Below are 16,595 nucleotides of genomic sequence, written 5' to 3'. Positions count from 1 at the left end.
ATGATTTTGATGAGGATTTTGATGATTTAACTTTTATAATCCTTATTAACACAAATTTCACCAGGTATATTCATTTCTGCAATTCACATGGCTATGATATTTCATTCCCCTGATTTCTTTTGAATACGAAAGTAAAAGAATTCTTTTGATAGCTGCATAATTACAATGACTAATGTTGTATTGTCTAACAGGTGATCCATACGCTAAATCATCTACACAGAAGAAATTTTTTAAACCCAGCAGGTGGCCCATGGACTACAATGTATCAGGTATTTATTCACTACACCTATGCTGTAAACATGGTTGCAATTAATTTTTTGCTTATGTGAGTTCTGTAAATATTGACAGGGAAATGCTGTGAACTTTGCTTAGTATAGTCTGCAGTTATCATTTTTCTCAAATTCAGTCTTAGAGGGATCTTTTTTTTTTCATAATGGATATGTTATGAAGAAATGAATATGAAGTTTTGGAGCCAGCATTAATTAATTATGTAACTACAAAGCCCTTGCGTGAAATTCCCTTGTTATGTACATGATTTTATTTCAAATTATCACCAGTATGTACACATTATTGTCTTTTCAGGGTATATTCACAATAACTGGAGTGCAGATTTCCTTTCAAATGAATGTTTCATGAATATTGGAATGTTGTGCTCATTTGGGGGGTTAATGCATATTTTAAAGATGGCATGAATTGAAACTTTTATACTGCATAATATATCACTTTTAGGCTTTAGTGTATATTTTGTGAAAATGTGTATGGTAGCATCGTTTATTGATTTGTTCATATGACTTACACCAAAAGTACAAAATATGAGTAATTTTGTGAATGTTTTAGTCTGTAAACTTGATAGTGAGCTGACTAGCTCTACTTAAGCTTGGTAAATGTCGATAGAAGTCAATGTACTTTGTGCCAATAAATTTAAATTGAAAAAGGATCCTGTTATTGATATACAATATTGCCGTGTATGTGATGAAGGCCAGAAAACAATTAAAATATTTTATCATAACCTAAAGTGCATTATGCGTTTGGTCCATGTGGTACATCCTGTACCACCAGAATGTTTGGATTTGTTTGTGATGAATATATTGCTATCACTGGACAAAGGCAAATGAGATTGGGCATAGTGATAAACAGGTTTATCTTTTTTTTCCTAATAAAACCACATGTCATTCCAAGCATGTGTGGCAATTTTTACCTCTCTATCTACATTATTCTGTGGTTTATTAAGTTTTCAAATTTATACTGACTTTTTGATCACCCAGTCATAAACACACTCAGTTGTGTTCATTTCTGAAACTCACATGACTATGATTCCAGAATGAGATTTTCACTCTGCAGCAGAGTGTGCGCTGATATGAAACTTCCTGGCAGATTAAAACTGTGTGCCCGAACGAGACTCGAACTCAGGACCTTTGCCTTTCGCGGGCAAGTGCTCTACCATCTGAGCTACCGAAGCATGACTCACGCCCGGTACTCACAGCTTTACTTCTGCCAGTATCCATCTCCTACCTTCCAAACTTTACAGAAGCTCTCCTGCGAACCTTGCAGTACTAGCACTCCTGAAAGAAAGGATATTGCGGAGACATGGCTTAGCCACAGCCTGGGGGATGTTTCCAGAATGAGATTTTCACTCTGCAGTGGAGTGTGCGCTGATATGAAACTTCCTGGCAGATTAAAACTGTGTGCCTGACCGAGACTCGAACTCGGGACCTTTGCCTTTCGCGGGCAAGTGCTCTACCATCTGAGTCTTGGTCGGGCACACAGTTTTAATCTGCCAGGAAGTTTCATATCAGTGCACACTCCGCTGCAGAGTGAAAATCTCATTCTGGGAACATCCCCCAGGCTGTGGCTACGCCATGTCTCCGCAATATCCTTTCTTTCAGGAGTGCTAGTTCAGCAAGGTTCGCAGGAGAGCTTCTGTAAAGTTTGGAAGGTAGGAGACGGATACTGGCAGAAGTAAAGCTGTGAGTACCGGGTGTGAGTCGTGTTTCGGTAGCTCAGATGGTAGAGCACTTGCCCGCGAAAGGCAAAGGTCCCGAGTTCGAGTCTCGGTCGGGCACACAGTTTTAATCTGCCAGGAAGTTTCACATGACTATGATAATTAATTCTCTTCTTTTCTGTTCTTTTACAAGAGTAAAAGACAGTTGCACAATTACATTGATCAATGTTGTATTTTGTAACAGGTGAACCATACACTGAATCATTTAAACGCAAGAAATTTTTTAGACCCGGCAGGTGGCCCATGGATCACGATGAATCTGGTATATGTTCAATACATCTATTCTGTAGTCTTGGTAGCAATTACTTTTCCTTCTATAAATATTGACAGGGTAGTGCTTGAACTTTGCTTCATATAACCACCAGTTATCATTTTTCTCAAATTCAGTCAAATATTATTTATACTTCTTTGTGGGATCATTTGATTTCTTTTTGTAATAAATGTGAAGTTTGGTCACCAGCATTAATTCATTCTATAAATACAAATAATATGTTTGAAAGCCCCTTTTTCTTTAGTTGATTTTATTTCAAATTGTCAGTTGTCTGTGAGACTTATTAACTTTCCGAGGCAGATCTGTGATAACTATGAGTCGAGATTTGCATGCAAATGCGTGTTGCATGTGTGGCAAATTTGAGTAGTAAATGCATATTTTGAAGACTGCTTGAATTAAAACATTTATAATGGATATTATATCACTTTCATTACCTTTGTGTTTATTTTCCAGTAACATGCATGATAGCATCTTTTATTGATTTACTCATATGAACTAAGGCAAAAGTGCAGAACATGAGTAATTGTGCAAATTTGTTACAGTATCTGTGAACTTCATAGTGAGCTTAAGTGCCCTACTTCAGCTCAGTAGATGTTTGTAGAAGTCAGTATTCTTTGTGCCAATAAATTCAAATTGAAAAAGGACCCTATTATTGTTATACAGTATTTGTGCATATGTAATATATGATGTAAAATCAATTAAAATACCAGGTGGCTATGATTAAACTTCCCCACTGAACACATAAGAAGGATACTAATTAGCATATGAGTACCAAACTTGGTAGCATTAATGTCAAGGACATGGGGAAGAGAAATAACGCAGAATCAGTTCAGTTGAAACACTTTTGATGTGCTGCTATGGTACATCATACCATTACATTCCGGTACCATTACTGCTACAAAAGGGCCTCTATATGGCATCCATCAGTGTCCAGAAGAGTCTGAAAGCACAGGATTGCATTATGCACAGCAGAATGAAATATGTCTGTAGGTATGCTTGCTACCTCTCATGATATACTACGCTTCAGATTAGCATAAGTGTGAATGTTCCTGTGGTAAACTCTGTCCTTCAGGTAGCCCCACAACCAGAAATCACAGAATGAGAGATCAAGTGATTGTGACAGCCGAGCATTTGGAAACATTCGGACAATAATTCAATCATTTCCAGATGTGTTTTGGAGAAGCAGGTGAACAACATGAGTGATGTGTGATGGGGCCCCATCTTGCATGAAAAGTGTTGAGTTCAATGCATCTCTCTCCTGTAGGGCAGGTATGACATGCTGGCAAAGCATATCATCTACATCTACATGACTACTCTGCAATTCACATTTAAGTGACTGGCAGAGAGTTAATCGAACCACAACCATACTCTCTCTCTACCATTCCACTCCCTAACAGCGTGCGGGGAAAACGAACACCTAAAACTTTCTGTTCGAGCTCTGATTTCTCATATTTTATTTTGATGATCATTCCTAACTTTGTAGGTTGGGCTCAACAAAATATTTTCGCATTCGGAAGAGAAATTTGGTGACTGAAATTTCGTAAAAAGATCTCGCCGCGACGAAAAACGTCTTTGCTGTAATGACTTCCATCCCAACTCGCGTATCATATCTGCCACACTCTCTCTCCTATTACGTGATAATACAAAACGAGCTGCCCCTTTTTTGCACCTTTTCAATGTCCTCCGTCAATCCCACCTGGTAAGGATCCCACATCGCGCAGCAATATTCTAACAGAGGATGAACGAGTGTAGTATAAGCTGTCTCTTTAGTGGACTTGTTGCATCTGCTAAGTGTCCTGCCAATGAAACGCAACCTTTGGCTCGCCTTCCCCGCAATATTATCTATGTGGTCTTTCCAAATGAAGTTGTTCATAATTTTAACACCCAGGTACTTAGTTGAATTGACAGCCTTGAGAATTGTACTATTTATCGAGTAATCGAATTCCAACGGATTTCCTTTGGAACTCGTGTGGATCACCTCACACTTTTCATTATTTGGCGTCAACTGACACCTGCCACACCATACAGCAATCTTTTCTAAATTGCTTTGCAACTGATACTGGTCTTTGGATGACCTTACTAGATTGTAAATTACAGCATCATCTGCGAACAACCTAAGAGAACTGCTCAGATTTTTTTTTAATAGAGGTGGAGCCCCTCCACGCCCACACCGGCATGATGGCCAACATAAAAGGTCTACTGCCATCTCTGCATAAGGGTTAGTATTCACTAAAGTGAGGTGTCGCAGGATGTGGGTACTGCGCGCTCATGTGGAGATAGATTGGTCAAAATCGGACGAAGGGTAGCGGTTTTAAGGGCAGAGGAAAAAAAGTGCCAGGGCAAGAGCCAAGGGAAATAAAACCTCTGCGATAGTTAGGTCGGGTGGTAAGAGCAGTAGTGGTTTTCTTGCTGCTTGTGATAGGTTGTGCAAGGATAGGCTTTGTTAGTAGTGGGTATCATGCTTGTCGATACCTTGGCGTTGTGCATTGTGCTGCTTGGCGGCTGGCACTGGGTGCTGGTATGGAGTCCTCATTCAGCGTCAGGAACCTGTAACAGTTAGGTTTGTTATCGATCTTGTGTCCAATAGGTCATATACCGGGGACACAGTGTGAGGGAATGTTGACAGTTTGTTTGTGCGCCTGTGGGCGAGCTCGGTCGGTGTCCCTGCTGTGGCCTGTTGATCGGCTCTAGTAGCAGCTGGTAGTTGCCAGTCAGTGTTGCTGATGTACAGGGGCTTACCAACGTTTGTCGCTGTTTGTGTATGTTAGTTTACCACAGGTGGCTATGCCCTAGCTACCAGTGTCTTTGGCCGCTTGTGTTTCCACCTGTGGTTGTGATCATAGTTTCCGAGAGTGAGGATAAAAGGATTGTTCGAGTGTCTCGAGTTCGTGTATAGTTGTGTGGCGTGTTTCTTGAATACTTCCTTGAGGGTATCAAGGCGGTATTTATGGTGAAGATCCACAGTGCGTGTGTAGCGTGGAGCATTGCTAATGATTCGTAGCACTTTGTTCTGTATGATCTGCAGGCGGCGCAGTTGTGTAGGAGCTGCATATCCCCAGACGGGAGCTGCGTACATCAGAGGTCTAATCAGTGTCATGTATATGGACCTCGACACCCTCCTGTTCAGTGTGCTTTCCCTGTTGAGCATTGGGTAGAACTGTTTGAGCCTCGCGTGCTCTCGGTTGGCAATGTATTCAATGTGGTCCCCCCATTTAAGTTTCCAGCCCAGCCAGACACCAAGGTACCTGACTTTCTCTCAGAAACGTATTGGGCATTGTTATTGGTCTACAGTGTTGGTGTTTGTGCAGTAGTTTCGGTCTGCGTGTGAACAGAACTGCTTCGCACTTGTCGATGTTTACTTTAATATGCCATCTCTCCAACCAAGGCTCAGCTGTTCTGAGTGCTATCTGTATTCATGAATTGATGTTTGACGGTTTCCAGTCTTGCGCGAGGATGGCTGTGTCATCCGCGTAGACGGCTAACGTCGTGTTTTGTGTCGCTGGGAAGTCATTAATGTACAGGTTAAACAAGATGGGCTCTAGAATGCTTTCTTGGGGTACTCCAGCTTATATACCGTGTTGTGTTGATTGTTTGTCCTGCACGTTAGTGTTGAAACATCTGTTTGTGAGATACAATGTATGAGATGTACGAGTCAATCCGGGAAACCAGCTTCGCTTAGTTTGCGTATGAGTCCATTGTGCCAGAGACGATCGAAAGCCTTTTCGATGTCTAGGAACACGGGCCCTGTGGCTTTGTTCATGTTGTAGCCGTGTGTTATATGTTCGACTACACAGAGGAGTTGTTGTGTTGTCGAGTGGTGATTCCTGAAGCCGAATTGCTCCGGCCTTAGGGTGTCGTTTGCGATGCAATGCCTAGTGATACGTTTTAGTATTACCTTCTCAACAATCTTGCTGAGTGAGCACAGCAGACTGATGGGTCGGTAATTTTGTGGGAGGGAGTGGTCTTTCCCTGGCTTCCTGAATGTCAGGACCTTGGCCGCCTTCCAAAAGTCAGGGAAATGTTGGTGTGTTAGGATGGCATTTGTTAAGTGTGTGAGGTATTCTATGGCTTTATCCTTCAACTCCTGGAGGACACGGTTTTGAATGCCATCAGGCCCAGGGGCTTTTCTAGCGTTGGTGTGCTTGATAGCCCATGTAATTTCATTTGTGCAAGTATGTCTTATTTTGTTGCGTGAGGGCTGGGCTACAAGTTGTGTAACCTCCTGGTCCATTTCAAGTGTGAATGCTGGATCTGAAGGAACCAGATTCGGCATGATTGTCACCCAGGTCATTTATATAGACCAGGAACAGCAGAGGTCCCAATACGCTTCCCTGGGGAACACCTGATATCACTTCAGTTTTACTTGATGATTTGCCGTCTATTACTACAAACTGTGACCTTCCCGACAGGAAATCACGAATCCAGTTGCACAACTGAGATGATACCCCATAGGCCCGCAGCTTGATTAGAAGTTGCTTGTGAGAAACGGTGTCAAAAGCTTTCCAGAAATCTAGAAATACGGAATCAACTTGAGATCCCCTGTCGATAGCGGCCATCAATTTGTGCGAATAAACAGCTAGCTGCGTTGCATAAGAGCGATGTTTTCTGAAACCATGCTAATTACGTATCAATAGATCGTTTCCTTCGAGGTGATTCATAATGTTTGAATACAGTATATGCTCCAAAACCCTAGTGCAAACCGACGTCAATGATATAGGTCTGTAGTTAGATGGATTACTCCTACTACCCTTCTTAAACACTGGTGCAACCTGCGCAATTTTCCAATCTGTAGGTACGGATCTATCGGTGAGCGAGCGGTTGTATATGAGTGCTAAGTAGGGAGCTATTGCATCAGCATAATCTGAAAGGAACCTAATTGGTATACAATCTGGACATGAAGACTTGCCCGTATCAAGCGATTTGAGCTGCTTCGCATCCCCTAAGGTATCTACTTCCAAGAAACTCATGCTAGCAGCTGTTCGTGTTTCAAATTTTGGAATATTCCATTGGTCTTCCTTGGTGAAGGAATTTCGGAAAACTGCATTCAATAACTCCACTTTAGCAGCACAGTCGTTGGTAACAGTACCATCGGCACTGCACAGCGAAGGTATTGACTGCGTCTTGCCACTTGTGTACTTTACATACAAGCAGAATTTCTTCAGATTTTCTACCAAATTTCGAGACAATGTTTCGTTGTGGAACCTATTAAAGGCATCTCGCATAGAAGTACGTGCCAAATTTCGCGCGTCTGTAAATTTTAGCCCATCTTCAGGATTTCGCGTTCTTCTGAACTTCGCATGCTTGCCCCTGCAACAGCATTCAGACCTGTTTTGTATACAACGATGGATCCGTTCCATCTCTTACCAATTTATGAGGTATGAATCTCTCAATTGCTGTTGCTACTATATCTTTGAATTTGAGCCACATCTCGTCTACATTTGCATAGTCGGTTCGAAAGGAATGGAGATTGTCTCTTAGGAAAGCTTCTAGTGACACTTTATCTGCTTTTTTAAATAAAATTATTTTGCATTTCTTTCTGGTATATTTGGAAGAAACGGTATTGAGCCTACCTACAACGATCTTGTGATCACTAATCCCTGTATCAGTCATGATGCTCTCTATCAGCTCTGGATTGTTTGTGGTTAAGAGGTCAAGTATGTTTTCACAACCATTTACAATTCGGGTGGGTTCGTGGACAAGTCTGCTTGAAATAATTTTCGGAGAATGCATTTAGGACAATCTCGGAAGACGTTTTCTGCCTACCACCGGTTTTGAACAAGTATTTTTGCCAACATACCGAGGGTAGGTTGAAGTCCCCACCAACTATAACCGTATGAGTGGGGTATTTATTTTTACGAGACTCAAACTTTCTCTGAACTGTTCCGCAACTGTATCATCGGAGTCTGGGGGTCGGTAGAAGGAGCCAATTATTAACTTAATTCGGCTGTTAAGTATAACCTCCACCCACACCAATTCGCACGGAGTATCTACTTCGACTTCACTACAAGATAAACCACTACTGACAGACACAAACACTCCACCACCAATTCTGCCTAATCTATCTTTCCTGAACACCGTCTGAGACTTCGTAAAAATTTCTGCAGAACTTATTTCAGGCTTTAGCCAGCTTTCTGTACCTATAATGATAACAGCTTCTGTGCTTTCTATTAGCGCTTGAAGCTCAGAGACTTTTCCAGCGCAACTACAACAATTTACAACTATAATTCCGACTGTTCCTTGATCCAAGCACGTCCTGTAATTGCCAAGCACCCTTTGACATTGCAGCCCATCCCGCACTTTCCCGAGGCCTTCTAACCTAAAAAACCGCCCAGTCCACGCCACACAGCCTCCGCTACCCGTGTAGCCACCAGCTGAGTGTAGTGAACTCCTGATCTATTCAGCGGAACCCGAAACCCCACCACCCTATGGCGCAAGTCAAGGACTCTGCAGCCAACACGGTCGCAAAACCATCTGAGCCTCTGATTCAGACCCTCCACCCGGCTCTGTACCAAAGGTCCGCAGTCGGTTCTGTTGACAATGCTGCAGATGGTGAGCTCTGCCTTCATCTCATAAGCAAGACCGGCAGCCTTCACCAAATCAGATAGCCGCTGGAATCCAGAGAGAATTTCCTCAGATCCAAAGCGACACACGTCATTAGTGCCGACATGTGCCACCACCTGCAGCTGGCTGCACCCTGTGCTCTTTATGGCATCTGGAAGGACCCTTTCCACATCAGGAATGACTCCTCCCAGAATGCACACAGAGTGCACACTGGATTTCTTCCCCTCCTTAGCCGCCGTATCCCTAAGGGGCCCCATTACGCGCCTAACATTGGAGCTCCCAACTACCAATAAGCCCACCCTCTGCGATTGCCCGGACCTTGAAGGCTGAGAATGATCCTCTGAAACAGGGGAGGCAGCTGCATCTGGCTCAGCCAGAAACAGTGCCTGAAACCTGTATGTCATACGCACCGGGGAGGCTTTCTGATCAGCCTCTGGGGACGTCTTTCGCTGCCTGCCACGCCTTGGAACGACCTCCCAATCAACCACAGGCGAGGGCAGCAACCGGGGCAACCACAGTGGCAGGCCAGTCTGGGGACAGACAGGACGAGGTTGACATCCCCGTGATACCCAAGTCCGGCTCCCTACAGTGGTGCCCATTTGCACAGTAACACTGACCTGTCACACTGCTCGTCTTTGGTCCTTGAGTGCCAACCTGTTCAAAAAAGAATGGGCCAATGATGAATGTAGCAATGAAGCCACACCATACAGTGACATATTCGCCATACAGGAGAACTTCATGCACAGCGACTGGAGGTGAAGATCCTTAAAATCGGCAATTCTGTGTGTTCACCTCACGTGTTAGATAAAAATGAGCTTCGTCTGTCCATAGGATGGTCCAGGGCAAGCCCTTGTTAACGTCGAGAAAGTGGAGAGTGAAGTCAACACATTGTTCTGCTCCTGTGATGCAAGTTGCTGCACGATATGGATCTTGTACGGATACCATTTGAAAATGGTTCGAAGCACCTTCCATATAGTGGACCACAGGATGTTCAACATTTGAGACACAGCACACACACTGCCTGCCAATTGGGAATTGCACACAGTGTTGTCTGCCATAGGAACAGGATTTCATCAACCACATATAGTCCTCCCAGGGGTTTCGCCACCCTTCGGTGGGTTCGTGCTTGGCTACCACAGGGCCACAGCCTTTGCAGCATCTTTTCGCTTCCATGCTGCATGTCTATGCTCTTGCTAATCTTTTTCCCCTCTCTTGGGAAACACATGTGGGGTGTTACTGGGAATGTTCCGCATTCCCTGAGATAAGAACAGTCTCACCACTGTTTTTCATTCCCTTTTCATTTCTTTGTTTCCCTTCTCCTCTCATTCCTCCACTTTTGCACTTGAGCTTTCTCTTTTTCTTCTTCTTCTTCTTCTTCTTCTTCTTCTTCCCTGTGCACTCCTGATGGCTGGCCCATGCATTGTGACATGTAACAGATGACTTGTTAATGCACAATTCCCAGCTCCGGGTCGGTTTCGCACATACCCCCTATTACAGGCCAGGCCCATGGAGGAGTGATTGCCTTAGCTGCTACATTCCCAAATTGCTGATTGGTCCCTCAGTCAGGTGTTTGGGAGGTGTGACCTGAGATGTGAACAATCACCTAAGGCAGGTGCACATTCTTGTGAAGGGTCCCCCAAATTGAAGTAGCACACTATCGTAGATGCTGGCAATCGTGGGGGATTTTCTCACAATGAGCCAATCATCTTCACAGTCAGTGTCTATGAAACGTAAACAGAATAAGGCTGATGATTCAAAGACCCCTCATTCCATTTTTTGTTAAGAAAGGTGTTGATGCCATTGCCAGCCTTGTGAAATCCTGTTCTTGTTTAACGAATGGCACTTTGCTTTTGGAGACTGCTTTTAATTCTCAAGCACAACAACTACTTGCCACCTCGCTTCTCCACGACTATCCTGTTTATGTCAAGGCCCATAGAACTCTGAACTCTTCCCGTGCACTAGGTTGCTTGATGGACTAGGTTGCTTGATGGTTTGACCGAGGTTGAAATCCATCTTACCTCTCGGACCAAGGTGTCGCTGCGTCCATTGGGTGATGAAAAAGGTAGATTCCTCCTTAGTGCCCACCTACACTCTTCTTCTCACCTTTGATAGAGCCGTGCTTTCATCCCCAGACCAAAGCAGACTATGAAATTATCACAGTCCAACCGTACATTGCGAACCCGATGCACTGCTACCAGTGTCATCACTTCAACCACACTAGAACATCTTGTCGACACCCAGCCAAATGTGTAACCTGTGGAAGGCCTGTCTCCTTCTCCCCACTGTATCAACTTCACTGGTTACCATGCCACCTCCTCTTGCAATTTTCCTGTGTATCTTGATGAGCAGGCTGTACAGGAGATCCAGGTAAAGGAAAAAGTGCCTTACCAGTCACTCGTAAATTAGTGGCTAGTCACAAACCCTGCATCTCCCCATCTGTCACTTAGAGTTCTGTTCTTGTTGCCTCTCGCTCCATCAAGGACATGGCCACACATATATGTGACCTCAAATTCAGCTCTGAGGTTGTGCCCAGTGACGAGGTAGCATCGCCATTCCCCCATTCAGCTGTGCAACAAGCCATCAAACTCTTCCCTCTAGGGGCGAAGCCTCCAGCTACACAACCAGTAGGGAGGAATGGACAGTAGGGGTTCTCCTATGAATACTTCCGACATCTATTGAGCCAAACAACACCTGAGTCAGCGTCTGCTAACTGGAAAGGCTCGAAGAAGTTGAACAAAGGCAAACGGTCTTTTCCTTCACCGACTTGGAGATCCTTTTTGACAGTATTGCCACATGATATTTTAGCCCGGCTGGCCTCCGTGCTGCTGCTGCACACCACCAGCCATTTTTCAGTGTTGGACTCCACAGACCGACTGCATAAGCTGAGGAAGCCCATGCTTCTGTGGACTTCATAGAGCAGGAGCATCCTGCTTCTGTGCCCTGTAGCAGTGAGCCTATGCATGCTGTCACTCAGCAGTCACCAAGGTGACACCTGTTCATTTCTTCCTCATCATGACTCTTCTCCAATGGAATGTTCATGGTCTTAAGTCTCACAAAGAGGTTTTATGGCTGCTTTTAGCCTTGCAGCATTCCCTTGTACTCTGCCTTCAGGAAACCAAATTGTGTCCTCATGGCCACTTTGAGCTTTCATGTTTCTTCCCAGTTCATTTTGATCTTCTCGCTGAGGTTGGAATTCCATCTCTGGGGGTGTCATGCTGCTCATATGGGCTTATCTTCATAGTTAACCCATCTCCCTGACTACCCATCTTCAAGCTGTTGCAGTTCGTCATTTCCTTCCTCACCTGACTTTCTCCTTCTGTACCACTTATGTCCCTTTGTTATTCAGTGTCACCAGGGCAGACTTCCTTCAGCTTATTGGGCAGCTACCTCTCCCAGTTCTGCTACTCAGTAACTTTAATGCGCATCATCCCCTTTGTGGTTCTCCTAGAACCTGTCAGAGTGGTGCCTTATTGACTGAGTTTCATGATCAACACCCACATTCCTTTATGACTCCTCACATACCTATTTCCATTTGAACCTATCCTTCTGCACTGTCCAGCTTGCCCATTGTCTTGAGTGGTTGTTCTTTCTGACACCTATTTGAGCGACCATGGAGCTACTGAAGCACACACATTTCTTTCTGACTCCTCACACATCTATTTCCATTTGTACCTATCCTTCTGCACTGCCCACGTTGCCCATTGTCTTGAGTGGTCTGTTCTTTCTGACACCTACTTGAGCAACCATTTCCCATTGTGGGGCGGCGAAGAAGTCGTCGAATGAGTTGTTTGAATGTTCATTTCACGTAACAGACTATTGCCGATGCAACATATGTGGGACGGCGAAGAAGTCGTTGTTTAATGTTGAATGAAAGTTGAACATTGCCACCTTAAATCACGCGAGCCTGGCAACTAATTTGGTGGCCAGTCAGAAAACGAAGGGAAACTTACTGACCTTAGTTCCCAGTCTGCACGGCCACATTCCTGTACAGCCCAGCTAAACGAAAAATATCCATAGTTCTTCACGGGATTAGGGCTGCTTCAATAAAATTTAAAGTTCCAAACAAGATTTTATTATCTTAAAGGCTCACACAAATTACTCGAAACTTCTGAAAATGCTAAAGACATTAAATATTGTTAATTCAGCCAATCGTTTTAATAGTTCAGAGGCGACTTCTACAGCAAGTTCCTCCCGAATAGTTCATTACTCTAACTAACGGTGCTCTATTAATAGTTCGCAATAATGTTAAAAAAAAAGATTAATGCTCGCCTTAAAAGTGGAGTTAGTCACCACTTGCCACGCGGAATTATACTTCACACGGACGGCACAATAACAGTTTGTTACCGAAGTCTAAACGATCCAGGACGGTGTACAGTCCTCGCGATTTTCAATGTCCGTTTACATTGCTAAGTACGCGCATGTCACAGCCCGCTATGACGTCACCCGAGGCGAGGCGCGATCGGACGTTAAGCTCGCGTGGACTAGGCGTTGGTCTAATGCGGAGTGAGCTTACTACTGCCTCTGCCGCTCTTTTTATATAGCTCCGGCGCGTACCGCCAAGAGAGCATCTGTTCTTTCCGTTCCTATGCAGATGCCTGTGCCTCCAAATGATCGCTATCTCAGGCACATAATCTTAAATATCACATTTAATAATAGCTTTACAAACTTCTCAATTTTTGTATACATACATCTGAGCAGTACAGAAGCACGTAGAAAATCTCAGCCCGCTAAAATTAAAACTTTACTCTCTAGAATTTTTACAATGGAACTAACGGTAGATTGTTACCTCTGAACCATAGCTTTATCAAGACTTGTATCAGCTGTTAATTATGCTACAAGACTAAAACTTGGTGTAGCTTTGTTAATTGTCCTATCTGATCATTGGTCTTAAAGAATTTGTTTTATCATTAAAATTTAAAGTACTTAATCTATAATGCTTATGTACATTTTACTCACAAAAGTAGTTTTTACTAAATTACTAAAAAACTAGAAGAGGTAACTGATTGTGGTATTTCCATTATTATTATTAGGGTGAACTGAAGCATCCTACCAATTTTCAATATTGTAGCTCTATTATTTCGCGCCTCTGATTTTTCCGAAAAACGCGGATTCTGGAGTCAATTTTAGTTTTATGGTTTTGGAAACCAGCACCACTCATTAATGACTTCTTACTGCACCTTCTCACCAAATTTTGGCTTCCTAGCGTCATTATTTAGCGCCTCCTATTTTTCTTTCAAAACGTGAATTTTACGTAAACTACTAATTTTATAACATTAAGATTTGTTACCTGAAACATTATTACATAGAACTATACTTTAACAAAGTTTTACACACAAATCTTAATTTTTACTTTTATGTTAAATGTGGTGCAATACTATATGCAGGCGCGTTACGATGACGTGGCGCTACTAGCAGTGAACTAGGGTAAGTCCCGTGCACTCGCTCGCCTCTGTATCTTATACATGATACAGCGCTTGCTTTGCTTCACCATGTGTTATCCATTTGCTGACTCCTACTCCACCTGTGTGCACACCAAAATGATGGCAGCTTACTAAGGCTGCCTAGTGGCTTTACTCCTTCCTGACGACCTTCAAAGAACAAGAGTTCCCCAGTTGTGACAACCAGGGGGAATATCTCACAAACATTATCCTTACTGCTGCAGAATGTTCCATGCCTTGCACTTCCTCTTTATCATCCTGTGTCCCTGTCCCTTGGTAGACTGAGGCATGCCACGATGCAATCCGCATACGGAGACATGCTCTCTGCATTTTTTACCATCTCCTATGATGGCACACTGCATTCATTATAAAAAGATGTGTGCACAGTGTCATTACGTTCTTCAGGATAGCAAAAAAGCTGGCTGGATTTGATTCACTAGTTCTGTTAAGAGTTCCAGCCCTTCCTCTATTGTGTGGGTCAATCTCCGATGGCTCTTTAGTATCAAGATCCATTCACCAATTTCCTGCCTGACAGTTGCAGAAGATGTCATTGTGGACCATATTGCTATCTCTAACACTGTGGGCTGACATTTTGCAGAAATTTTGAGCTTTTCCCACTATTACCCTGCCTTTCTCCATCGGAAACAAGTGGAGGCGTCTCGGGCGACACCCTTCTCTTCTCAGCATCATGAGTGCTACAGTGCCGCCTTTACTACAAGGGAGCTAGACCTTGCTATCAGTTCATCCTGATCCTCCACCCCAGGGTCAGATGCTGCCCACATTCAGATGTTGCAGTACTTTTTTCTTGCGGGCATGCACTTTCTGCTTAATAAGTACAACTGCATCTGTCAGAGGGCACATTTCCCTGGACGTTGATATGAAGCCACAGTCATACCCATACCTAAGCCTGGTAAGGACAAAACCTTCCTTCTTGCTACTGCCCCATCTCACCCACCAGCTGTTGTTGCAATGTGGAGGAACATATGATTCATGCCCAGCTCGTATGATGGCTCGAGTCTTGCAATTTACTAATGACTGTACAGTGTGGATTTTGAGCATGCCGTTCTACAGTTAACCATCTTGTTACTTTGCCCACCCATGTCATGAGTAGTTTTCTGCAGAAATCTCAGACTTTAGCCATGTTTTTCGAATTGCAGTAGGCCTATGACACCTGCTGGAGAACTGGTATCCTCTGTACTGTTTACACATGAGGCTTCCATGGCTGCCTGCTCTGTTTCCTTCAGGAATATTTTTTTCAAGGTGCATGTGTGTTCCCCTTTCTCAGACCAGACACCTTTACCCAGGAAACCTGTGTGCCCAAGGGTTCTGTCCTGAGCGTTGTCGTCTTTGCTATCGCCATGAACCCTATCATGGCCTGTCTCCTGCCGGGCATCTGCGGCTCCCTTTTTGTTGATGATTTTGCCATCTATTGCTGTTCTGTATGAACTTCTGGTGGTGCAATTGTTTTATCCCACCATCTTTACATCTTGGGCCTGTTGTTCTTCCGTTCATTGAAACTACAAAATTCCTGGTGCTCATGCTCGATAGGAAACACTCTTGGTCCTCTTATGTGTCTTACTTGGCAGCCTGCTGTACATGGTACTTCAGTGCCCTACATGCCCACAATGGTACTTCCTGGAGTGCAGATTGAACCACCCCCCTCCGTTTGCACTGGTCCCTTGTCCGTTTGAAACTAGACTATGGGTGCTTTGTTTATGCATCTGCACATCCGTCCCTCTTACGCGTCTGAACACTATCCACCATCATGGCATCCATTTGGCCACTGCCACCTTTTACACCAGCCCAATTGAGAGTCTATATGCTGAAGCCATTGAACTACCACTGCCCTACCACTGTGAATTTCTCCTCAGCAGGTATGCATGCCATTTGTATGCCATGTGTGGCCACCCATCCTGTGCCGCCTCCTTCAATTATTCCTTTGATCCTCAGTATGGGGTGCATCCTTTTCTGTCATCTCCTGGCTGCACAAAGTGGCTGAGCAGTTTTAGGAGCCATGTCATGGATTGCACGGCCCCTCCCACCGGATGTTTGAGTCCTCCCTCAGGCATGGGTGTGTGTGTGTTGTTGTTAGCATGAGTCAGTTTAAGTAGTGTGTAAGCCTAGGGACTGATGACCTTAGCAGTTTGGTCCCTTAGGAATTCACACACATTTGAATTTTTTGTTTCCTCTTGGAGTCTACTTTTGACACTTGCTTCAACAGCTTAACTTCACACTACCTGCAACTGTCCCAGTAGCTGTGAACCCTTCACCACCTTGGATTTATGCAGTGTCCCATGTTCACCTAGGCCTTCATTTGCTTCCT

The 16,595-nt window shown here is 44.0% G+C and overlaps 1 protein-coding gene across 2 annotated transcripts in view; it reads left to right on the top strand.

Annotated features, from left to right (window-relative positions):
* LOC126299334 (uncharacterized) overlaps positions 1-16,595 on the top strand; it is an 864,357-nt gene that overhangs the window by 529,921 nt on the left and 317,841 nt on the right. For both annotated transcript variants that reach the window (XM_049991164.1, XM_049991163.1), the window contains exons 19-20: positions 192-269; positions 2,187-2,264. In XM_049991164.1, coding sequence (XP_049847121.1) covers positions 192-269; positions 2,187-2,264 — 156 coding nt within the window. The remainder of the gene's footprint in view (positions 1-191; positions 270-2,186; positions 2,265-16,595) is intronic.

Source organism: Schistocerca gregaria, chromosome X (genome assembly GCF_023897955.1).
Source record: "Schistocerca gregaria isolate iqSchGreg1 chromosome X, iqSchGreg1.2, whole genome shotgun sequence".
NCBI lineage: Eukaryota > Metazoa > Arthropoda > Insecta > Orthoptera > Acrididae > Schistocerca > Schistocerca gregaria.
This window is presented reverse-complemented; position numbering and strand designations above follow the sequence as displayed.